Below are 27,145 nucleotides of genomic sequence, written 5' to 3'. Positions count from 1 at the left end.
TGCTATACTATACTATGCTATGCTATGCTATGCTATACTATGCTATGCTATGCTATGCTATACTATACTATGCTATGCTATGCTATGCTATGCTATGCTATACTATACTATGCTATGCTATACTATGCTATACTATGCTATGCTATGCTATACTATGCTATACTATACTATGCTATACTATACTGTACTATGCTATACTATGCTTTACTATAACTAACTATATTACTATATCCCCTGGCCTAGCCAGACACTTCGGTACGGTTCCAATGTTATCTCATTTTATATCAAGTCTATTAATAACATCATATCACTTTCTGCTGATATCAATCATATCACTGTTGACAGTATAGTATTTTGCTTGATTATTCTCTGTTCTCTCTGTAGGAGCCCCTGGAGAAACGCTTCCATGGTGTGTCCTCTCACGCTCTCACTGTCATGAAGGTCTGTGCTTTATACCTACCGTTAGTAATATCTGGTGATTGACTGACTGACTGTGTAAAGAAGAATGGCGCCGGAGGGAATGGCTACCGTTGTACTGGCTCCTAACGAACTGTGCTGTTTTTTTTCGCATTGTTTGTAACTTATTCTGTACATAATGTTGTTGCTACCATCTCTTATAACCGAAAAGAGATTCTGTATATCAGAACAGCGATTACTCACCTCAACTGGAAAAATATCCGAGTCCGACGCAAAGGATATACAGCTTCTCCGAGAACAGGCCCAAATCCCCGTCATTCGCGTGTGGAAAAGATGGAAATACAGGTCTCTCTCTCTGTGTGTAATGTACATGTTATTCAATCTCTCTCAGTTTAGTTGTGCGGAGATCGGGGTGCCTTGTGAGAATTTGTCGGCAAGTGGATAACCCGCCTCTACCATCTGTTCTATTGGCCAACGTGCAATCACTGGAGAATAAACTGGATGATCTCCACTCGAGACTATCCTACCAATGGACATTAAAAACTGTAATATTGTATGTTTTGCTGATTCTTGGCTGAATGACAACACAAATAATGTACAATTGGCTGGGTTTTCCGTGCATCGGCAGGACAGAACAGCTACGTCTTTTAGGACGAGGGGTGGTAGTGTGTGTCTATTTGTCATGATGTCTAATATCAAAGAGGTCTTGAGGTATTGCTCGCCTGAGGTAGAGTACCTCATGATAAACTGCAGACCACACTATCTATCAAGAGAGTTTTCATCTATATTTTTCGGAGCTGTCTATTTACCACACAAACTGATTCTGGCACTAAGACTGCACTCAATTAACTGTATAAGGCCATAAGCAAACAAGAAAATGCTAATCCAGAAGCTGCGCTCCTAGTGGCCGGTGTTTGTAATGCAGGCAAACTTAAATCCATTTGATCTAATTTCTTCCAACATGTCACTTGTCTAGACCACCTTAACTCCACACAGAGGTCGATACAAAGCTCTCTCTCACGCTATATTTGGCAAATCTGACCATAATTCTAGCTTCCTGATTCCTGCTTACACGCAACAACTAAAGCAGGAAGTACGAGTGACTTAATCAATATGGAAGTGGTAAGATGAAGCGGATGCTACACTACAGGACTGTTTTGCAGAAAATGTTTCCGGGATTCATCCAATGGTATTGAGGAGTATGCCACCTCAGTCACCTGCTTCATCAAAAAGTGCATATCATCAACGTCATCCCCACAGTGACCGTACGTACATATCCCAACCAGAAGCCATAGATTATAGGCAACATCCACACCGGGCTATAAGCTAGAGCTGCCGCTTTCAAGACGCTAATCAGGATGCTTATAATTAATCCCGCTATGCCCTCAGACGAACTATGAAACAGACAAAGTGTCAATATAGAACTAAGATTGAATCCTACTACACCGACTCTTGTCTCTCGTCGGATGTGGCAGGGTTTGCAAACTACTACGGATTACAAAAGGAAACCCACCTGCAAGCTGCCCAGTGTTGCGAGCCTACCAGACGAGCTAAATGCCTTTTATGCTTGCTTCGAGGCAAGCAACACTGAAACATGCATGAGAGAACCAGCTGTTCGGGATGACTGTGTGATCTAGCTCTTGGTAGCCGATGTGAGTAAGACCTTTCAACAGCTCAACATTTACAGGGCCGAGGGGCCAGACGGATGACCAGGACGTGTACTCAGAGCATACGTGGACCAACTGGAAAGTGTCTTCACTGACAATTTCAACCTCTCCCTGACCGAGTCAATAATACCTACAGTTGAAGTCAGATATCAACAAACACTTGGGTGGAGTCATTAAAACTTGTTTTTCAACCACACCACAAATTTCTTGCTAATAAACTATAGTTTTGGTAAGTCGGTTAAGACATCTACTTTGTGCACAAGTAATTTTTCCAACAACCGTTTACAGACAGATTATTTCACTGTATCACAATTCCAGTGAGTCAGAAGTGTTCATACACTAAGTTGACTGTGCCTTTAAACAGCTTGGAAAATTCCAGCAAATGATGGCATGGCTTTAGAAGCTTCGGATAGGCTAATTGACACCATTTGAGACAATTGGAGGTGTACCTGTGATTGTATACCTCCACAAGTGTAACGGGTGTCATCTTCTGAAGAGGAGGAATCGGACCAAAGCACACTGAACACTGAAACAAAAATTACAAAGTGAATAAACAAAACTGAAACAGTCCTGTCAGGTGCAAAACACTAAACAGAAAACAACTACCCACAAGAATCATGTAGGAAAAAACTACCTAAGTAGACAACGATAAGACAGCTGTCCCTGATTGAGAACCATATCCGGCCAAAACTATGTCTGTCATAGTTGAAGTGTACCTATGATGAAAATTACAGGCCTCTCTCACCTTTTTAAGTGGGAGAACTTGCACAATTGGTGGCTGACTAAATACTTTTTTGCCCCACTGTATATCCATAGTAAAATGAGTCCTATATTGACATAACCTGAAAGACTGCTCAGCAAGGAAGAAGCCACTGCTCCAAAACTGCCATAAAAAAGCCAGACTACAGTTTGCAACTGCACATGGGGACAAAGATCATACTTTTTGGAGAAATTTCCTCTGGTCTGATGAAAAAAAATATAACTGTTTGGCCATAATGACCATCATTATGTTTGGAGGAACAAGGGGGAGGCTTGCAAGAATACCATCTCAACTGTGAAGCACGGGGGTGGCAGCATCATGTTGTGGGGGTGCTTTGCTGCAAGAGGGACTGGTGCACTTCACAAAATAGATAGCATCATGAGGAGTGAAAATTATGTGGATATATTGAAGCAACATCTCAAGACATCAGTCAGGAAGTTAAAGCTTGGTCACAAATGGGCCTTCCAAATGGACAATGATCCCAAGCATACTTCCAAAGTTGTGGCAAAATGGCTTAAGGACAACAAAGTCAAGGTATTGGGGTGGCCATCACAAAGCCCTGACCTCAATCTCATAGAAAATTTGTGGGCAGAACTGAAAAAACGTGTGCGAGCAAGGAGGCCTACAAACCTGACTCAGTTACACCAGCTCCGTCAGAAGGAATGGGCCAAAATTCACCCAACTTATTGTGGGAAGCTTGTGGAAGGCTACCTGAAATGTTTGACCCAAGTTAAATAATTTCAAGGCAATGCTACCATATAATAATTGAGTGTATGTAAACTTCTGACCCACTGGGAATGTGATGAAAGAAATAAAAGCTGAAATACATCATTCACTCTACTATTATTCTGACATTTCACATTCTTAAAATAAAGTGGTGATACTAACTGACCTAAGACAGGGAATTTGTACCAGGTAAATGTCAGGAATTGTGAAATACTGAGTTTAAATGTATTTGGCTAAGGTGTATGTAAACTTCTGACTTCAACTGTACATGTTTTAACCATAGTCCCTGTGGCCAAGAAAGCGAAGGTAACCTGCCTAGATGACTACAGCCCCGTAGCACTCAGTAGCCATGAAGTGCTTTGAAAGGCAGGTCACATGGCTCACATCCACACCATCATCCCGGAAATCCGAGACCCACTCCAATTTGCGTACCGGTCCAAAAGATCCACAGATGACGCAATCTCAATCACACTCCACACTCGTCTTTCCCACCTGGACAAAAGGAACACCTATGTGAGAATGCTTTTCATTGACTACAGCTCAGCGTTCAACACCATAGTACCTTCAAAGCTCATCAATACGCTAAGGATCCTGGGACTAAACACCTCCCTCTGCAACTGTATCCTGGACTTCCTGATGGGCCGCCACCAGGTGGTAAGGGTAGGCAACAACACATCTGCCATGCTGATCTTCAACACTGGGGCCCCTCAGGGGTGCGTGCTCAGCCCCCTCCTGTACTCCCTGTTCACTCATAACTGCACGGCCAGGCACGACTCCAACACCATCATTAAGTTTGCTGATGGCACAACAGTGTTAGGCCTGATCACCGACAATGATGAAACAGCCTATAGGGAGGAGGTCAGAGACCCGGCAATGTGGTGCCAAGACAACAACCTCTCCCTCAACGTGATCAAGACAAAGGAGCTGATCGTGGACTACAGGAAAAGGAGGGCAGAGCATCGACGGGGCTGTAGTAGAATGTGTCTAGAGTTTGAAGTTCCTTGGTGTCCACATCACTAACAAACTATCATGCTCCAAGCACACCAAGACAGTCGTGAAGAGGGCACGACAAAACCCATTCCCCCTCAGGAGACTGAAAAGATGTGGCATGGGTCCTCAGATCCTCAAAAAATTCTACAGCGCCACCACCGAGAGCATCCCGACCGTTGCATCACCGTTGCATCACCGCCTGGAAAGGCAACAGCTCTGCAGAGGAAGCCCCCCCCCCCCCACTGCTACTCGCTGTTTATTATCTATGCGTTGTCACTTTACCCCTACCTACAGTACCAGTCAAAAGTTTGGACATACCTACTCATTCAAGGGTTTTTCTTTATTTTCACTAGGTTCTTCATTGCAGAATAATAGTGAAGACATCAAAACTATGAAATAACACATATGGAATTATGTAGTAACCCACATTTTATTAAACAAATCAAAATATATTTGATATTTGATTTTCTTTAAAGTAGCCACCTTTTGCCTTGATGACAGCTTTGCACACTCTTGGCATTATCTCAACCAGCTTCATGAGGTAGTCACCTGGAATGCATTTCTATTAATAGGTGCGCCTTGTTAAAAGTTAATTTGTGGAATTTCTTTCCTTCTTAATGCATTTGAGCCAATCAGTTGTGAAAAGGGATGGGTGGTATACTGTTGATAGCTCTATTTGGTAAAAGACCAAGTCCATATTATTAACAGCTCAAAAGAAACGACAGTTCCATCATTACTTTTCGACATGAGGGTCAGTCAATCTGGAAAATGTCAAGAAAAGAACCATCAAGCGCTATGATGACTGTCTCTCATGGGGACCGCCGCAGGAAAGGAAGACCCAGAGTTACCTCTGCTGCAGAGAATAAGTTCATTAGAGTTAACTGGGTCTCATGAGGACCGCCACAGGAAAGGAAGACCCAGGGTTACCTCTGCTGCAGAGAATACGTTCATTAGAGTTACCAGCCTCAGAAATTACAGGCCAAATAACTGCTTTACAGAGTTCAAGTAACAGACACTTGGCCTGATGAGATTTTTGGTTCCAACCGCTGTATCTTTCTGAGACACAAAGTAGGCGAACGGATGATCTCCGCATGTGTGGTTCCCACCGTGAAGCATGGAGGAGGAGGTGAGATGGTGTGGGGGTGCTTTGCTGGTGACACTGTCAGTGATTTATTTTTAAATCAAGGCACACTTCACCAGAATGGCTACCACAGAATTCTGCAGCGATACGTCATCCCATCTGGTTTGTGCTTAGTGGGACTATGATTTGTTTTTCAAAAGGACAATGATCCAACACACCTCCAGGCTGGATAAGGGCTATTTGACCAAGAAGGAGAGTGATGGATTGCAACATCAGATGACCAGATCATCTGGCCTCCACAATCACCCGACCTCAACCCAATTGAGATGGTTTAGGTTGAGTTGGATTGCAGAGTGAAGGAAAAGCTGCCAATAAGTGCTCAGCATATGTGGGAACTCCGTTAAGACTGTTTGGTTGAGAGAAGGCCAAGATTGTGTAAAACTGTCATCAATTCTATTCCTGATGCAAATTACCTGGACGAACCTGTACCCCCGCACGTTGACTCGGTACCGGTACCCCCTGTATATAGTCTCATTACTAACCTGTACCCCCGCACGTTGACTCGGTACCGGTACCCCCTGTATATAGCCTGTGTTACTTGATATATATATTTTTTCCATTCGTTTATTTAGTAAATATTTTCTTAACTCTATTTCTTGAATGGCATTGTTGGTTAAGGGCTTGTAAAGTAAGCATTTCACAATAAGGTTTATACCTGTTGTATGTGACAAATGCATTTGATTTGTTTTGATCTGATTGGCTGATTGATGTATGGTTGTGTTGATTAGTCATGCCTGGTGATGGACCCGTTGTTGCGTCTGTCCTGTGAGGAGCTGTTGGAGCTGCCATACTTTCTGGAAGAAGGCGGAGCCAGCTGGGGCCGCGAGGGGGATTGTCCCGGGAGACGCCATGACAACAAAATCTCCAGACGACGACAGGTCGGGGTAAGAGAAAGACAGGTCGGGATGAAAGAAAGACAGGCTGGAGTGAGAGAGACAGAGTGAGGTGAGAGACGTACAGGCTGGGGTGAGAGACGGACAGGCTGGGGTGAGAGACGGACAGGGTGGGGTGAGAGATGGACAGGGTGAGGTGAGAGACGTACAGGCTGGGGTGAGAGACAGACAGGCTGGAGTGAGAGACGTGCAGGCTGGGGTGAGAGACGGACAGGGTGGGGTGAGAGACAGACAGGCTGGAGTGAGAGACGGACAGGCTGGGGTGAGAGACAGACAGGCTGGAGTGAGAGATAGACAGGCTGGGGTGACGGTTGTATGCTTAGGGCCAGGGGCTTTTCTCAACTGTCAACTCCTGAGTATTTTCTTGTGGCCCTATGTGTGCTAGCTAAGTGTCTACGTTTTGTGTATGTATCTTGTTTTCTGAGAGCGTTCCCGCATGCCGTCAGACATCAGCCGTTGAAGGTGACCTTTGACATTGACTTGGAAATCAATGAATGCTGCTATACTACCCTTGTTGTGTGTCCAATGTCAGCGTCCAAAAATCACAGAGGCTCATTCTATCTTGTGAATTGAATTAATGACAAAAAAAGTAGTTTTTGGTTGCATATGGCCTCCACTAGATTCCACTGGTTACGGCCTCCACTAGATTCCACTGGTTACGGCCTCCACTAGATTCCACTGGTTACGGCCTCCACTAGATTCCACTGGTTACGGCCTCCACTAGATTCCACTGGTTAAGGCCTCCACTAGACGTGGTGTCTAGTGGAGGCCTTAACCAGTGGAATCTGGTTACGGCCTCCACTAGACACCACTGGTTATATCCTCCACTAGACACCACTGGTTATGTTCTCCATTAGACACCACTGGTTACGGCCTCCACTAGACACCACTGGTTACGGCCTCCACTAGACACCACCGGTTACGTCCTCCACTAGACACCACCGGTTACGGCCTCCACTAGACACCACCGGTTACGGCCTCCACTAGACACCACCGGTTACGGCCTCCACTAGACACCACAGGTTACGGCCTCCACTAGACACCACCGGTTAAGGCCTCCACTAGACACCACCGGTTACGGCCTCCACTAGACACCATTGGCAACGGCCTCCACTAGACACCACCGGTTATAGCCTCCACTAGACACCACTGGTAACGGCCTCCACTAAACACCACTGGTTATGTCCTCCATTAAATACCATTGGTAATTGCCTGTTTATATAATTTTTCTTCGTATATATTTTTTATATTTTTTATTTCAATTTCCATCTACGGACTGAACATACTCTCCTGCAACCCGCCTCACCCAATGTGGTATGGATCTGCTATTTATTACACTTTAGAACCTGAACCCCCATCAGCAGCTAGCCAGCTAACTAGCTACTAGCTAGTAGTTAGTTAGCCACTGCTAGCGGTCATCACTGTTAATTCGGACATCTGCCAGCCTCAGCCCGGTCAATTCCTGCCAGTCTGCACAGCGAGATATCAACCCAGAGCATACCATCTCCTGGCTAGCCGAAGAGGTCCATCAGACAATTGCTGGGCTTCAATACCTCTTTTTGCCAATTGGCCTGGACCCTTTGCTGCCGACACGGAGCCCCGCCGATCCATCATGACTGGTCTGCCGACGTAACCGTCCTAGGGGGTTTCAGCAGGTTCTCCCATTGCGACGTCCCCCTGAGGACCATCTGCTAGCCTGCTAGCCCCGGCCTGCTAGCTGTCTGAATCGACGTGCCTCCAACTCGCCTAGCTACTCACTGGACCCTATGATCACTGGGCTATACATGCCTCTCCCTAATGTCAATATGCCTTGCCTATTGCTGTTTTGGTTAGTGATTTGTGTCTTATTTCACTGTAGAGCCCCCAGCCCTGCTCAATATGCCTTAGCTAGCCCTTTTGTTCCACCCCCCACACATGCGGTGACCTCACCTGGCTTAACTGGTGCCTCTAGAGACAAAACCTCTCATCGTCACTCAATGCCTAGGTTTACCTCCACTGTACTCACATCCTACCATACCCTTGTCTGTACATTATGCCTTGAATCTATTCTTCTGCACCCAGGAATCTGCTCCTTTTACTCTCTGTTCCGAACGCACTAGACGACCAGTTCTTTTAGCCTTCAGCCATACTTTTATAGCCCTACTCCTCCTCTGTTCCTCTGGTGATGTAGAGGTTAATCCAGGCCCTGCAGCCCCCTGCACCACTCCTATTCCCCAGGCGCTCTCATTTGTTGACTTCTGTAACCGTAATAGCCATGGTTTCATGCATGTTAACATTAGTAGCCTCCTCCCTAAGTTTGTTTTATTCACTGCTTTAGCACACTCTGCCAACCCGGATGTCCTAGCCTTGTCTGAATCCTGGCTTAGGAAGGCAACCAACAATTCAGAAATGTCCATCCCTAACTGTAACATTTTCTGACAAGATAGAACTGCCAATGGGGGCGGAGTTAGCCTGCAGAGTTCTGTCATACTATCCAGGTCTGTGCCCCAAACAATTTGAGCTTCTACTTTTAAAATTCCACCTTTCCAGAAACAAGTCTCCCACCTTTGCTGCTTGTTATAGACCCCCTTTAGCCCCCAGCGGTGCCCTGGACACCATATGTGAATTGATCGCCCCCTATCTATCTTCAGAGTTCGTACTGTTAGGTGACCTAAACTGGGACATGCTTAACACCCCGGCCGTCCTACAATCTAAGCTAGATACCCTCAATCTCACACAAATGATCAAGGAACCTACCAGGTACAACCCTAAAATCCGAAACCATAGGCACCCTCATAGATATCATCCTGACCAACTTTCCCACTAAATACACCTCTGCTGTCTCCAACCAGTATCTCAGCAATCACTGCCTCATTGCCTGTGTGCGTAATGGGTCCATGGTCAAACGACCACCCCTCATCACTGTCAAACGCTCCCTAAAACACTTCAGCGAACAGGCCATTCTAATCGACCTGGCCCGGTTATCCTGAAAGGATATTGACCTCATCCCGTCAGTAGAGGATGCCTGGTTGCTCATCAAAAGTGCTTTTAAATAAGCATACCCCAGTAAACAAATGTAGAACTAAGAACAGATATAGCCCTTGGTTCACCCCAGACTTGACTGCCCTTGAACAGCACAAAAACATCCTATGGCGTTCTGCATTAGCATCGAATAGCCCCCTTGATATGCAACTTTTCAGGGAAGTCAGGTACCAATATACTCAGACAGTTAGAAAAGCTAAGGCTTTTTCAAACAGAAATTTGTTTCCTGTAGCACTAATTCCCAAAAAGTTTTGGGACACTGTAAAGTCCATGGAGAATAAGAGCACCTCCTCCCAGCTGCCCACTGCACTGAGGATAGGAAACACTGTCACCACCGATAAATCTACGATAATCGAGGATTTCATCAGCACACCCTGCAGAAACCCCCCCTCGCTTCTCCTTTACATCACTCACAGCTGATGTTCTGAAAGAGTTGCAAAATCCGGATCCCGACAAATCAGCCGGGCTAGACAATCTGGACCCTCTCTTCCTAAAATTATCCACCAAAATTGTTGCAACCCCTATTACTAGCCTATTCAAACTCTCTGTCGTATTGTCAGAGATCCCCAAAGATTGGAAAGCTCCCGCGGTCATCCCACTCTTCAAAGGGGGAGACACTCTAGACCCAAACTGTTATAGACTTAAATCCACCTTGCTCTGCCTTTCTAAAATCTTTGACAGCCAAGTTAACAAACAGATCACCAACCATTTCGAATTCCACCGTACCTTCTTCACTATGTAATCTGGTTTCCGAGCTGGTCATGGATGCACCTCAGCCACGCTCAAGGTCCTAAACGATATCATAACTGCCATCGGTAAAAGACAGTACTGTACAGCCATCTTCATCGACCTGGCCAAGGCTTTTGACTCTGTCAATCACCGCATTCTTATCGGCAAACTCAACAGCCTTGGTTTCTCAAATGACTGCCTAGCCTTGTTCACCAACTACTTCTCAGAGTTCAGTGTGTCAATTCGGAGGGCCTGCTGTCCGGAGCTCTGTCAGTCTCTGTGGGGGTGCAACAGGGTTCAATTCTCGGACAGACTATTTTCTCAGTATATATCAATGATGTCGCTCTTGCTGCTGGTGATTCTCTGATCCACCTCTACGCAGACGACACCATTCTGTATACCATTCTGTATACCTCTGGCCCTTCTTTGGACACTGTGCTAACTAACCTCCAGACAAGCTTCATACAACACTCCTTCCGTGGCCTCCAATTGCTTTTCAATGCTAGTACAACTAAGTACATGCTCTTCAACCGATCGCTGCCCGCACCCTCCCGCCCGAGTAGCATCACTACTCTGGACGGTTCTGACGTAGAATATGTGGACAACTACAAATACCTAGGTGTCTGGCTAGACTGTAAACTCTCCTTCCATACTCATATTAAACATCTCCAATCCAAAATTAAGTCTAGAATTGGCTTCCTATTTCGCAAACAAAGCCTCCTTCACTTATGCTGCCAAACATACCTTCATAAAACTGAATCGGCGATGTCAACACCCAACACTCTACTCAGCAAACTGGATGTAGTCTATCACAGTGCCATCCGTTTTGTCACTAAAGCCCCATATACTACCCACCACTGCGACCTGTATGCTGTCGATGGCTGGCCCTCGCTACATATACGTCGCCAAACCCACTGGCTCCAGGTCATCTATAAGTCCCGCTTTACTTATCTCTGCCCACTGGTCACCATAGCAACACCCAACCGTAGCATGCGCTCCAACAGGTATATCTCACTGGTCATCCCCAAAGCCAATTCCTCCTTTGGCCGCGTTTCCTTCCAGTTCTCTGCTGCCAATGACTGGAACAAATTGCTAAAATCTTTGAAGCTGGAGTCTTATATCTCCCTCTCTAACTTTAAGCATCAGCTGTCAGAGCAGCTTACGGATCACTGTACCTGTACACAGCCCATCTGTAAATAGCCCACCCAACTACCTCATCCCCATATTATTACTTACACTCTTGCTCTTGTGCACTCCAGTATCTCTACTTGCACATCATCATCTGCACATCCATCACTCCAGTATTAATTCTAAATTGTAATTATTTTGCCTCTTTATTGCTAGTTTGTTTATGTGAAACTCTGTGTTTTTTGTCAAACTGCTTCGCTTTATCTTGGCCAGGTCTCAGTTGTAAAGGAGAACTTGTTCTCAACTGGCCTACCTGGTTAAACAAAGTTGAAATAAAAAAATTAAATACAAAAATGTTCCTCCACTAGACACCACTGGAAATAGATGATTGTTGAGTTGTGACTGTTGGTTGAAAAGCAGAAAGACCCAGCCAAGCAAATCGCAATGTTTAAAAATATAATCGCGGAAAAACTGTTTGGAAAGCTATGGCTATTGCTGTATAGAGATGACAGTATATATATATATATATATTGCTGTATAGAGATGACAATGAAAAGACTCCAATCTGTCTTTTAGTTATCAAAACGTTTGCCTTTGTTTTCACCAGCGGAGAACATCGGCCGTATCCCCGGTGTGTGTGCATATTCACTGTCATTATCATTGGGTCAGTGCCACTTTTGTTTGTTTTTGGATAACAATAACTTCCTCCTCCAGGTTAGATGAACGTCCTGTTGTATTTGCCTCCCCTTTTCGTAGGCCGATTTTATATGGATCAGATGATGTCATTTTTATTGATCGGTTCGACAGTGTTAGCAGAGTACCCTGCTAGAGTACCCTTTCAAATGTAGTAGAATTGCATGAAATGTGTTTATAAAAGGCCAACATGTTCCTGTTTGAAGAAAGGAGAAGAAACATATCTGATATAGCCTATAGCCGTCAAACTCAACTCTGGACCTTGAAACCAGTTCCACTGCATTTTATTTATTTATTTATTTATTTTCCCCCTCTAATCAGGGACTGATTTAGACCTGGGACACCAGGTGGGTGATTCCCCTCTAATCGGGGACTGATTTAGACCTGGGACACCAGGTGGGTGATTCCCCTCTAATCAGGGACTGATTTAGACCTGGGACACCAGGTGGGTGATTCCCCTCTAATCAGGGACTGATTTAGACCTGGGACACCAGGTGGGTGATTCCCCTCTAATCAGGGACTGATTTAGACCTGGGACACCAGGTGGGTGATTCCCCTCTAATCAGGGACTGATTTAGACCTGGGACACCAGGTGGGTGATTCCCCTCTAATCAGGGACTGATTTAGACCACCAGGTGGGTGATTCCCCTCTAATCAGGGACTGATTTAGACCACCAGGTGGGTGATTCCCCTCTAATCAGGGACTGATTTAGACCACCGGGTGGGTGATTCCCCTCTAATCAGGGACTGATTTAGACCACCAGGTGGGTGATTCCCCTCTAATCAGGGACTGATTTAGACCACCAGGTGGGTGATTCCCCTCTAATCAGGGACTGATTTAGACCACCAGGTGGGTGATTCCCCTCTAATCAGGGACTGATTTAGACCACCAGGTGGGTGCAATTATCTATCAGATAATCAAAAATCAAAAATCAGTTCAAGGACATACTGTACATAGAAACAATTGTTGGTACCATGATTGTCTTCAAAACATTATTTTTATTTTCACGAAGATTGACCACGAAGATTGACATTTCTCCATTCACTGTAGTTCCTGTTGTCTGCTAACAATGTTTTCTCTCTGCCTCATGGATGTTTGTTGTTGTATTGCAGGATATTAGGTTTAAAGCTGCAACAACAACAAATCTCTCTGTCACATTAAAAAATCTGTAGAATTTCAGGAAGTTAGCTTGAAAACTGCACACAAATAAAATAGCTGAGGCCTTTAAAATGTTCCTTCCCAGGGCCCGAGACTTGGTTCATACAGCCGTTCGTACAGCCGTGCACTGCCAAAGTCATAGTAAAACTACTTGTATGCTATTATTCTGAATAAAAGGGGGTCTCTGACAAATGTGCTATCACAAAAGGGGCCCCCAGCCCCAAAACGTTTGAGAACCCCTGATCTTGCAAACTGTATCCCAAAACGTTTGAGAACCCCTGATTTTGTAAACTGAACCCCAAAACTGTATTTTTCAGTCAATGCAAAACATGTTAACTGTGGTAACGCAAGAATGTTCTCTGCCTCGTCATCTCTCAAACCCCAGTACCTACTAATGTTGTCTGTCTGTCTGTCTGTCTGTCTGTCTGTCTGTCTGTCTGTCTGTCTGTCTGTCTGTCTGTCCTTCCAGCCGCAGTACCTTCCTCAGCTCCCCAGCAACAACATCTCTCCTGCTCCAGAGACCAAGAAACAGAACAAACACAGATACACAGACCATCACCTGCCCAACATCTAGAGAGAGGAGAATCAGCTGTCCCACATCTAGAGAGAGGAGAATCACCTGCCCAACATCTAGAGAGGATAATCACCTGCCCAACATCTAGAGAGGAGAATCACCTGCCCAACATCTAGAGAGGAGAATCACCTGCCCAACATCTAGAGAGGAGAATCAGCTGTCCCACATCTAGAGAGGAGAATCACCTGCCCAACATCTAGAGAGGAGAATCACCTGCCCAACATCTAGAGAGGAGAATCACCTGCCCAACATCTAGAGAGGAGAATCACCTGCCCAACATCTAGAGAGGAGAATCAGCTGTCCCACATCTAGAGAGAGGGGAATCACCTGCCCAACATATAGAGAGGAGAATCACCTGCCCAACATCTAGAGAGGAGAATCACCTGCCCAACATCTAGAGAGGAGAATCACCTGCCCAACATCTAGAGAGGAGAATCACCTGCCCAACATCTAGAGAGGAGAATCACCTGCCCAACATCTAGAGAGGAGAATCAGCTGCCCAACATCTAGAGAGGAGAATCAGCTGTCCCACATCTAGAGAGAGGAGAATCACCTGCCCAACATCTAGAGAGAGGAGAATCACCTGCCCAACATCTAGAGAGGAGAACACCTGCCCAACATCTAGAGAGGAGAACACCTGCCCAACATCTAGAGAGGACCATCACCTGCCCAACATCTAGAGAGGAGAACACCTGCCCAACATCTAGAGAGGAGAATCACCTGCCCAACATCTAGAGAGGACAATCACCTACCCAACATCTAGAGAGGACCATCACCTGCCCAACATCTAGAGAGAGGACCATCACCTGCCCAACATCTAGAGAGGACCATCACCTGCCCAACATCTAGAGAGGAGAACACCTGCCCAACATCTAGAGAGGAGAATCACCTGCCCAACATCTAGAGAGGAGAATCACCTGCCCAACATCTAGAGAGGACCATCACCTGCCCAACATCTAGAGAGGAGAACACCTGTCCAACATCTAGAGAGGAGAATCACCTGCCCAACATCTAGAGAGGAGAATCACCTGCCCAACATCTAGAGAGGAGAATCACCTGCCCAACATCTAGAGAGGAGAATCACCTGTCCAACATCTAGAGAGGAGAATCACCTGTCCAACATCTAGAGAGGAGATTCACCTGTCCAACATCTAGAGAGGAGAATCACCTGTCCAACATCTAGAGAGGAGAACACCTGTCCAACATCTAGAGAGGAGAATCACCTGTCCAACATCTAGAGAGGAGAATCACCTGTCCAACATCTAGAGAGAAGAATAACCTGTCCAACATCTAGAGAGGAGAATCACCTGTCCAACATCTAGAGAGGAGAATCACCTGTCCAACATCTAGAGAGGAGAATCACCTGTCCAACATCTAGAGAGGAGGAGGACCTGTCCAACATCTAGAGAGGAGAATCACCTGTCCAACATCTGACAGAGAGAGGAGAATCACCTGTCCAACATCTGACAGAGACGGAGAATCACCTGTCCAACATCTGACAGAGAGAGGAGAATCACCTGTCCAACATCTAGAGAGGAGAATCACCTGTCCAACATCTGACAGAGAGACGGAGAATCACCTCTATACATCTAGAGAGAGGAGACTCACCTGTCCAACATCCAGAGAGGATAACCACCTGTCCAACATCTAGAGAGGAGGATACCTGTCCAACATCTGACAGAGAGACGGAGAATCACCTCTATACATCTAGAGAGAGGAGACTCACCTGTCCAACATCCAGAGAGGATAATCACTTGTCCAACATCTAGAGAGGAGAATCACCTGTCCAACATCTAGAGAGGAGATTCACCTGTCCAACATCTAGAGAGGAGAATCACCTGTCCAACATCTAGAGAGGAGAACACCTGTCCAACATCTAGAGAGGAGAATCACCTGTCCAACATCTAGAGAGGAGAATCACCTGTCCAACATCTAGAGAGGAGAATCACCTGTCCAACATCTGACAGAGAGAGGAGAATCACCTGTCCAACATCTGACAGAGACGGAGAATCACCTGTCCAACATCTGACAGAGAGAGGAGAATCACCTGCCCAACATCTAGAGAGGAGAATCACCTGCCCAACATCTAGAGAGGAGAATCAGCTGTCCCACATCTAGAGAGAGGGGAATCACCTGCCCAACATATAGAGAGGAGAATCACCTGCCCAACATCTAGAGAGGAGAATCACCTGCCCAACATCTAGAGAGGAGAATCACCTGCCCAACATCTAGAGAGGAGAATCACCTGCCCAACATCTAGAGAGGAGAATCACCTGCCCAACATCTAGAGAGGAGAATCAGCTGCCCAACATCTAGAGAGGAGAATCAGCTGTCCCACATCTAGAGAGAGGAGAATCACCTGCCCAACATCTAGAGAGAGGAGAATCACCTGCCCAACATCTAGAGAGGAGAACACCTGCCCAACATCTAGAGAGGAGAACACCTGCCCAACATCTAGAGAGGACCATCACCTGCCCAACATCTAGAGAGGAGAACACCTGCCCAACATCTAGAGAGGAGAATCACCTGCCCAACATCTAGAGAGGACAATCACCTGCCCAACATCTAGAGAGGACCATCACCTGCCCAACATCTAGAGAGAGGACCATCACCTGCCCAACATCTAGAGAGGACCATCACCTGCCCAACATCTAGAGAGGAGAACACCTGCCCAACATCTAGAGAGGAGAATCACCTGCCCAACATCTAGAGAGGAGAATCACCTGCCCAACATCTAGAGAGGACCATCACCTGCCCAACATCTAGAGAGGAGAACACCTGTCCAACATCTAGAGAGGAGAACACCTGCCCAACATCTAGAGAGGAGAATCACCTGCCCAACATCTAGAGAGGAGAATAACCTGCCCAACATCTAGAGAGGAGAATCACCTGTACAACATCTAGAGAGGAGAATCACCTGTCCAACATCTAGAGAGGAGATTCACCTGTCCAACATCTAGAGAGGAGAATCACCTGTCCAACATCTAGAGAGGAGAACACCTGTCCAACATCTAGAGAGGAGAATCACCTGTCCAACATCTAGAGAGGAGAATCACCTGTCCAACATCTAGAGAGAAATGTAAATGCATTAGCTGTAAGAAAAAACACCGGCCACCAAGCAACAACATTTGGGCTAGCACCAACCTTAGCCCTGGGCTAGCACCAACTTCAGCTCTGGGCTAGCACCAACGCCAGCCCAGGGCTAGCACCAACACCAGCCCAGTGCTAGCACCAACTTCAGCTCTGGGCTAGCACCAACTTCAGCCCTGGGCTAGCACCAACTTCAGTTCTGGGCTAGCATCAACTTCAGCCCTGGGCTAGCACCAACGCCAGCCCAGGGCTAGCACCAACTTCAGCTCTGGGCTAGCACCAACTTCAGCCCAGGGCTAGCACCAACCTTAGCCCAGGGATGGCACCAACCTTAGCCCAGGGCTAGCACCAACCTTAGCCCTGGGATAGCACCAACCTTAGCCTGAGGCTAAGCAAGTGTTCACACTTGTACATTCTAAAGTGGACTAGCACCAAACTTAGTCCACGGCTAGCACCAAACTTAGTCCATGGCTAGCTGGCCCTACTCCGGAGCAGGGTTAGCACACACTTTTCGGGGTTAGCCCCAGAAACACAGTGCCAAAATAGCAAATGTGAAACAGGGTCACGAACAATACCTAGAATACTTACTGTTCAATCACAAAAGCGGCACTTTCACTTAATCAGCATATGCTGGCGACGCTTGTGAAGCCTCTAATGTGTTCTGCACGGTATTTTAAGAAGTAAAATTCATACTATTTCATCCTTCCATCTGAGGACAAAAACCCTACTGTATGCAGGCTGGCTAACTTCTTCTCACTTAGCCAACTAAAGCTACTCATTCCACAGATAGAAGGGCGGCAAACACTCCCTTTCCCCCTGTTGTCCTAGCTTTAATTGTATATACTGTATCCATGAAAATAACGTTGGGTGATTTTCGAATTCGGTCAAAAAAGTTCATGTCTCATTAGTTCACAGCATTCTCTGTACAGGGGAGGGATGGAATTTCAAAAGTGAAAGATTGTTTTCCAATGTTGGACAGGCAGACAACCAAAGTTTATAAAAAAAACGATCACTATTGTAAATCAAATGCTAGGCTAGAAGCAAGAGGAAATAATGTGTTAATCAATGTCTTATTGCTTATAATGGGGCCGGTTTAGCATGGGGCCGGTCTAGCATGGGGCCGGTTTAGCATGGGGCCAATATAGCATGGGGTCAGTCAAGCAGGGCTAGCACCAACCTTAGCCCTGGGATAGCACCTGGGTCTAGCATGGTCTAGAATGGGGCCGGTCTAGCATGGGGCCAGTCTAGCATGGGGCCAGTCTACCCCAAGGCCAGTCTAGCATGGGGCCAGTCTACCCCAAGGTCAGTCTAGCATGGGGCCAGTCTAGTATGGGCCCAGTCTACCCCAAGGCCAGTCTAGCATGGGGCCGGTCTAGCATGGGGCTGGTATAGCATGGGGCCAGTCTAGCATGGGGCTAGTCTAGCATGGGGCCAGTCTAGCATGGGGCTAGTCTAGCATGGGGCCGGTCTAGCATGGGGCCAGTCTACCCCAAGGCCAGTCTACCCCAAGGCCAGTCTAGCATGGGGCCAATCTAGCATGGGGCCAATCTAGCATGGGGCCAGTCTAGCATGGGGCCAATCTAGCATGGGGCCGGTCTAGCATGGGGCCGGTCTAGCATGGGGCCAGTCTACCCCAAGGTCAATCTAGCATGGGGCCAGTCTACCCCAAGGCCAGTCTAGCATGGGACCAGTCTACCCCAACGCCAGTCTAGTATGGGGCCAGTCTAGCATGGGGCCAGTCTAGCATGGGGCAGGTCTACCCCAAGGCCAGTCTAGCATGGGGCCAGTCTAGCATGGGGCAGGTCTACCCCAAGGCCAGTCTAGTATGGGGCCAGTCTAGTATGGGACCAGTCTAGCATGGGGCCAGTGTACCATGGGGCTATTCTATCCCGGGGCCAGTCTATCCCGGAGCCAGTCCACCCCAAGGCCAGTCTAGTATGGGGCCAGTCTAGTATGGGACCAGTCTAGCATGGGGCCAGTCTAGCATGATGCAAGTCTAGCCCAGGGCTAGTCTAGCCCGAGGTCAGTCTAGCCCGGGGTCAGTCTAGCATGGGGCCAGTCTAGCATTGGGATTGGGCCAGTCTAGCATGGGGCCAGTCTGTCCCGGAGCCAGTCTACCCCAAGGCCAGTCTAGCATGGACCAGTCTAGCATGAGGCAAGTCTAGGGTACCAGTGGGTCTCTATAAACTAGTGTCCCAGTGGTTCATTCTATAAACTAGGGTACCAGTGGGTCTTTCTATAAACTAGGATACCAGTGGGTCATTCTCTAAACTAGGGTACCAGTGGGCCTTTCTATAAACTAGGATACCAGTGGGCCTTTCTATAAACTAGGGCACCAGTGGGTCTTTCTATAAACTAGGGTCCCAGTGGGTCTCTATAAACTAGGGTCCCAGTGGGTCTCTATAAACTAGGGTCCCAGTGGGTCTTTCTATAAACTAGGGCACCAATGAGCATTTCTTGTAGTGAACTGTTTGGAGCGGTTCCAAAGTCATTAATAATGATTTGCCATTTATTTTCACGTGAATACATTACGATGTTAAAGGGGGAGCATAGATACATTCAATATAATTCATGAGTTGAATCAAAAACCTGTGTTTAAAGTCTTTCTCGTGCTTGGATTCTTCATGGATTTGACAAATATCGTGTGACACAAAACCCTATTACATTGATGATACTGCTGTTTGTTGTTACATCATATACAAAGCATTTTAACAATTGAATTACACTTTGACCTTGATCCTGGGAAATTCCTGGATATTGCTTGTCAGACTCTTTTTAGTGTGGAGATCTGGGAAGTGGACTGGGACCTCATAACATTTAGTATCTTCTTATGTTACAGTGTGAAAACAGTTTTCATGAGCACACATATCCAAAACAATGTACTGTATGTGCTTACAAAATCCAATGCTTTTTAACAGAAAGAGTAACTTGAACTTGATTAATAAAATGAAATCGATGTAAATAAAGTAGTTCTTCAATAATTATCCATAATAGTTATTTGATGCGTGTTTGATGTTTAGTTAAAAGGGGACATTATCAAGCAACATCAGCTGATTCAGAGAAGGATTTTCTATATGACAGTCAAGTTATAAAGAGCTTGTAATAGCCAAAGTGCGATAACTAATGCTGATCTGGAGGATTGACAGAACATTTTGGTGTCTATGTTCACTGCTGCAGTCAAGATAATTATCCTACTTCATGGACAACATTAAATCAAGATTCCTGAGGTAAGGTTGCTGAGGTAAAGATTGCCGAGGTAAGATTCCTGAGGTAAGATTGCTGAGGTAAAGTTCCTGAGGTAAGACTGCTGAGGTAAAGTTCCTGAGGTAAGACTGCTGAGGTAAAGTTCCTGAGGTAAGATTGCTGAGGTAAAGTTCCTGAGGTAAGACTGCTGAGGTAAGATTGCTGAGGTAAAGTTCCTGAGGTAAGATTGCTGAGGTAAAGTTCCTGAGGTAAGATTGCTGAGGTAAAGTTCCTGAGGTAAAGTTCCTGAGGTAAGATGGCGGTCGGTGTATGTTTTGATCACCTGTTTTCCGTGTAAAAACGGAGCAACGTGAAAACCTTTTTGTTTGTTTATTTTTTTTCATACGAAACAAAAAAAATCTACTTGATATTTCGGCATTCACATGTGGGTGGGGTTAAATGTGGAAATACCTAGTCAAGTGCCCATTCAACACTTCCTGTCCTTTCAAAGTAGTCCTTCCCGTCCTTTCAAAGTAGGAGGTCACCCTTCTAACTCCATTCTATTAATCTATTATCAATTAATTGATTGCCACGGTAAGATTTTTCCATTTCTGCATAAGATTTAGCGTGTATTGTGTGGCGCAGTGGTCTTAGGCACTGCATCGCATTGCTAGAGGTGTCACTACAGACCCTGGTTGGATCCCGGGCTGTGTCACCACCGGCTGTGATCAGGAGTCCCATAAGGGAGGCGCACAATTGGCCCAGCGTCGTCCGGGTTAGAGGAGGGTTTGGCCGGGGGTAGGCCGTCATTGTAAATAAGAATTTGTTCTTAGCTGACTTGCCTAGTTTAATAAAAGATACATGAAGTAAAAATGAATGAACTGCTGTAAATGGTTAGCTGACTGATGCATCTTAGCTACCTAGTTAACCGTTGGTCATCTTATTGAATGATGCTATCCAGCCAAACCAACAGTATGAGATATGCCCTAGCTATGGTTAGTCAGTGGTTAAACATCTAACTAGCTGGAATGAAGCAACGGTGTGAATACCTCTACCCCTACCTCTACCTCCACCCCTACATCTACCTCCACCCCTACCTCTACCCCTACCTCTACCTCCACCCCTACCTCTACCCCTACCTCCACCTCTTCCCCTACCTCCACCCCTACCTCCGCCTCCACCCCTACCTCTACCCCTACCTCCACCCCTACCTCTACCCCTACCTCCACCCCTACCTCTACCCCTACCTCCACCCCTACCTCCACCTCTACCTCCACCTCTACCTCCACCTCCCCCCTACTTCTACCCCTACCTTTACCTCTACCTCTACGTCCACCCCTACCTCCACCTCTACCTCCACCCCTACCTCTACCCCTACCCCTACCTCCTTCTCCACCCCTACCTCCACCTCAACCTCTATCTCCACATCCACCTCTACCTCCACCTCCCCCCTACCTCTACCCCTACCTTTACCTCTACCTCTACCTCCACCTCCACCTCTACCTCCACCCCTACCTCTACCCCTACCTCTACCTCCACCCCTACCTCCACCTCTACCTCCACCTCTACCCCTACCTCCACCCCTACCTCCACCCCTACCTCTACCCCTACCCCTACCTCCTTCTCCACCCCTACCTCCACCTCAACCTCTATCTCCACATCCACCTCTACCTCCACCTCCACCTCCCCCCCTACCTCTACCCCTACCTTTACCTCTACCTCCACCTCTACCTCCACCCCTACCTCTACCCCTACCCCTACCTCCTTCTCCACCCCTACCTCCACCTCAACCTCTATCTCCACATCCACCTCTACCTCCACCTCCCCCCCTACCTCTACCCCTACGTTTACCTCTACCCCTACCTCTACCTCCACCCCTACCTCTACCTCCACCCCTACATCTACCTCCACCCCTACCTCTACCCCTACCTCTACCTCCACCCCTACCTCCACCCCTACCTCTACCCCTACCTCCACCCCTACCTCCACCCCTAGCTCTACCTCCACCCCTACCTCTACCCCTACCTCTACCTCCACCCCTACCTCCACCTCTACCTCCACCTCTACCCCTACCTCCACCCCTACCTCCACCCCTACCTCTACCCCTACCTCTACCCCTACCCCTACCTCCTTCTCCACCCCTACCTCTACCCTTATCTCCACATCCACCTCCACCTCCACCCCTTACTTTCACCTCCACCTTTACTTACTCCTCCACCTCTACCTCCACCCCTACCTCTACCTCTCTACCCCTACCTCCACCTCTACCTCCACCCCTACCTCTACCTCTCTACCTCCACTTCCACCCCTACCTCCACCTCTACCTCCACCCCTACCTCTACCTCTCCACATCCACCTATACCCCTACCTCCACCTCCACCCCTACCTCCACCTCTACCTCCACCCCTACCTCTACCTCTCCACATCCACCTCTACCCCTACCTCTACCTCCACCTCCACCCCTACCTCCACCTCTACCTCCACCCCTACCTCTACCTCTACCTCCACCCCTACCTCTACCTCCACATCCACCTCCACCTCTACCCCTACCTCTACCTCTACCTCTCTACCCTTACTTTCACCTCCACCTTTACTTACTCCTCCACCTCTACCTCCACCCCTACCTCTACCTCTCTACCCCTACCTCCACCTCTACCTCCACCCCTACCTCTACCTCTCTACCTCCACTTCCACCCCTACCTCCACCTCTACCTCCACCCCTACCTCTACCTCTCCACATCCACCTCTACCCCTACCTCTACCTCCACCTCCACCCCTACCTCCACCTCCACCTCCACCTCCACCTCTACCTCTACCTCCACCCCTACCTCTACCTCCACCCCTACCTCTACCTCTACCTCCACCCCTACCTCTACCTCCACCTCCACCCCTACCTCCACCCTTACCTCTACCTCTTTACTGACAGCGGCTACAATATTATTTAGTAGAAAGTGTGATTGCGATATGTGGTTGTTTTACCTTAGCTGAATGCCCTCATTTTACGCTGCTCTGGTTAAGAATCATTTCTGCTAAATACAACACAATAAACAATAATAACAATAACAATAAATACAACACAATAAACAATAATAACAATAACAATAAATACAACACAATAAACAATAATAACAATAACAATAAATACAACACAATAAACAATAATAACAATAACAATAAATACAACACAATAAACAATAATAACAATAACAATAAATACAACACAATAAACAATAATAACAATAACAATAAATACAACACAATAAACAATAATAACAATAACAATAAATACAACACAATAAACAATAATAACAATAACAATAAATACAACACAATAAACAATAATAACAATAAATACAACACAATTGTAAAACTGCTCTAAAATCAGTGGGTTAATATCAGCAGAGCAGGTTAGGTATAATATAATGTAACCTAATTCAGAGCAGGTTAGGTATAATATAATGTAACCTAATTGTAACAGCGTTCTTCGTTTGTTGAAAGAGAGGACCGAAATGCAGCGTGGTGGTTACTCATGTTCTTTAATGAATGAATGACGATACATGAAATAACTATTAAATACGAAAACAACAAACGGAACGTGAAACCTAATACAGCCTATCTGGTGAACACTACACAGAGACAGGAACAATCACCCACGAAATACAAAGCGAAACCCAGGCTACCTAAATACGGTTCCCAATCCGAGACAACGAGAATCACCTGACTCAGATTGAGAACCGCCTCAGGCAGCCAAACCTAACTAGACACACCCCTAATCATTAGCAATCCCAAATCCTATAAAACCCCAATACGAAACACAACACATAAACACATGTCACACCCTGGCCTGACCAAATATATAACGAAAACACAAAATACTATGACCAAGGCGTGACAGAACCCCCCCCCCCGAAGGTGTGGACTCCCGGACGCACCTCAAAACCATAGGGAGGGTCCGGGTGGGCGTCTGTCCATGGTGGCGGCTCGGGACGTGGGCCCCACTTCATTAATGTCCTAGTTCCTCCCCTTCGCGTCCTGGGATAATCCACCCTCGCCGCCGACCATGGCCTTATAGTCCTCACCCAGAACCCCACAGAACTGAGGAGCAGCTCGTGACTGAGGGGCATCTCGGGACTGAGGGACAGCTCGGGACTGAGGGGCAGCTCGGGACTGAGGGGCAGCTCGGGACTGAGGGGCAGCTCGGGACTGGGGCCGCTCGGGACTGGGGGGCAGCTCGGGACTGAGGGGCAGCTCGGGACTGAGGGGCAGCCCGGAACTGAGGCGCAGCCCGGAACTGAGGGGCAGCCCGGAACTGAGGGGAAGCCCAGTACTGAGAGGAAGCCCAGTACTGAGAGGAAGCCCAGTACTGAGATGACGCTCAGGTAGGTAGTAGGCTCCGGTAGATCCTGGCTGGCTGGCAGATCTGGAAGATTCTGGTTGACTAGCAGATCTGGAAGATTCTGGTTGACTAGCAGATCTGGAAGATTCTGGTTGACTAGCAGATCTGGAAGATTCTGGTTGACTAGCAGATCTGGAAGATTCTGGTTGACTGGCAGATCTGGAAGAGACTGGCTGACTGGCAGATCTGGAAGAGTCTGGCTGACTGGCAGATCTGGAAGAGTCTGGCTGACTGGCAGATCTGGAAGAGTCTGGCTGACTGGCAGATCTGGAAGAGTCTGGCTGACTGGCAGATCTGGAAGAGTCTGGCTGACTGGCAGATCTGGAAGAGTCTGGCTGACTGGCAGATCTGGAATAGTCTGGCTGACTGGCGGATCTGGAAGAGTCTGGCTGACTGGCGGATCTGGAAGAGTCTGGCTGACTGGCAGATCCTGGCCGACTGGCACTACTGGCAGATCCTGGCCGACTGGCACTTCTGGCGGATCCTGGCTGACTGGCACTTCTGGTGGATCCTGGCAGACTGGTGGATCCTGGCTGACTGGTGGATCTAACTGATCCTGACAGACTGGCGATGCTGGGCAGACTGGCGACGCTGGGCAGACTGGCGACGCTGGGCATACTGGGGGCACTGGCGGCGCTGGGCAGACTGGCGGCACTGGCGGCGCTGGGCAGACTGGCGGCACTGGCGGCGCTGGGCAGACTGGCGGCACTGGCGGCGCTGGGCAGACTGGCGGCACTGGCTGCTCCATATAGGCTGACAGCTCTGGCGGCTTCTTACAGACTGACAGCTCCGTGCAGACTGGCAGCTCCTTGCAGACTGACAGCTCGGGCTGCTTCATGCAGACTGACAGCTCTGGCTGCTCCATGCAGACTGACAGCTCTGGCAGCTCCATGCAGGCTGGCAGCTCTGGCTTCTCAATGCAGGCTGGCAGCTCCAGCTGCTCCATGCAGGCTGGCAGCTCCAGCTGCTCCATGCAGACTGACAGCTCTGGCTGCTCCATGCAGGCTGACAGCTCTGGTGGCTTCTTACAGACTGACAGCTCTGGCTGCTCCATATAGGCTGGCAGCTCTGGCTTCTCCATGCAGGCTGGCAGCTCCAGCTGCTCCCTGCAGGCTGGCAGCTCCGGCTGCTCCCTGCAGGCTGGCAGCTCTGTCTGCGCTGAACAGGCGGGAGACTCCGGCAGCGCAGGAGAGGAGAGAGGCTCTGGCTGCGCTGGACAGGCGGGAGACTCCAGCAGCGCTGTAGAGGAGAAAAGCGCTGGCTGCGCTGAACAGGCGGGAGACTCCGGCAGCGCAGGAGAGGATAAAGGCTCTAGCTGCGCTAAACAGGCGGGAGACTCCAGCAGCGCAGGAGAGGAGAAAAGCGCTGGCTGCGCTGAACAGGCGAGAGACTCCGGCAGCGCAGGAGAGGTGAAAGGCTCCGACAGCGCTGAACAGGCGGGAGACTCCGACAGCGCAGGAGAGGCGAGGCGCACTGTAGGCCTGATGCGTGGTGCGGGAACTGGTGGTACTGGATCGAGGACACGCACAGGAAGCCTGGTGCGGGGAGCTGCTACCCGAGGACTGGAGTGTGGAGGTGGCACAGGATGGGCTAGACCGTGAAGGCGTACTGGAGATCTTGAGAGCAGTGTTGGCACAGGACGTGCAAGGCTAGGGATGTGCACAGGAGGCCTGGTGCGTGAGGCTGGCACCAACTTCACCAGCCGACTAACACGCACCTCAGGACGAGTATGGAGCGCTAACCCAGGTGCCATCAAATCCCCAACACGTTCCGTCGGGCGAATCCCATGCAAAAAGCACCAACACAGCAACTCCCTCATTTCTCTCTCCTCCAATTTCCCCATTAACTCCTTCACAGTCTCTGTTTCGCTCACCTCCAACACCGGCTCTGGTTCTGGTCTCCTCCTTGGCTCCTCACGATAAACAGGGAGAGTTGGCTCAGGTCTATCTCCTGACTCAGCCACTCTCCCTCTGAGCCCCCCCCCCCCCCCCCCCAATACATTTTTGGGGCTGCTTTTCGTTTTTTTTCTCCGCGCCGCCGTGTCTTTCTTTTCGACTCCATTTGTCTATAGCCCTCTTCGCACTGCTCCAGCGAATCCCAGGCGGGCTCAGGCACTCTCTCTGGGTCGGCCGCCCACCTGTCTATTTCTTCCCACGTCGTATACTCAAAGCCTCTGCTGTCCATAACGTCCTCCCTTCGCTGCTGCCTGTTAACACGCTGCTCGGTCCGAGTGTGGTGGGTGATTCTGTAACAGCGTTCTTCGTTTGTTGAAAGAGAGGACCGAAATGCAGCGTGGTGGTTACTCATGTTCTTTAATGAATGAATGACGATACATGAAATAACTATTAAATACGAAAACAACAAACGGAACGTGAAACCTAATACAGCCTATCTGGTGAACACTACACAGAGACAGGAACAATCACCCAAGAAAATACAAAGCGAAACCCAGGCTACCTAAATACGGTTCCCAATCCGAGACAACGAGAATCACCTGACTCAGATTGAGAACCGCCTCAGGCAGCCAAACCTAACTAGACACACCCCTAATCATTAGCAATCCCAAATCCTATAAAAC

General features: G+C 48.0%; 1 protein-coding gene across 2 annotated transcripts in view; it reads left to right on the top strand.

Annotated features, from left to right (window-relative positions):
* LOC116354831 (cyclin-dependent kinase-like 1) overlaps positions 1-19,967 on the top strand; it is a 38,905-nt gene extending 18,938 nt beyond the window's left edge. For both annotated transcript variants that reach the window (XM_031796858.1, XM_031796857.1), the window contains 3 exons: positions 385-441; positions 6,430-6,585; positions 13,794-19,967. In XM_031796858.1, coding sequence (XP_031652718.1) covers positions 385-441; positions 6,430-6,585; positions 13,794-13,898 — 318 coding nt within the window. In that variant the 3' untranslated portion in view covers positions 13,899-19,967. The remainder of the gene's footprint in view (positions 1-384; positions 442-6,429; positions 6,586-13,793) is intronic.
* Positions 19,968-27,145: the final 7,178 nt, after the last annotated feature.

The sequence above is a fragment of the Oncorhynchus kisutch genome, linkage group LG18 (genome assembly GCF_002021735.2).
Source record: "Oncorhynchus kisutch isolate 150728-3 linkage group LG18, Okis_V2, whole genome shotgun sequence".
NCBI classification, from domain to species: domain Eukaryota; kingdom Metazoa; phylum Chordata; class Actinopteri; order Salmoniformes; family Salmonidae; genus Oncorhynchus; species Oncorhynchus kisutch.
Note: the sequence above shows the minus strand (reverse complement) of the source record. Positions and strands in the feature narration are given on the sequence as shown.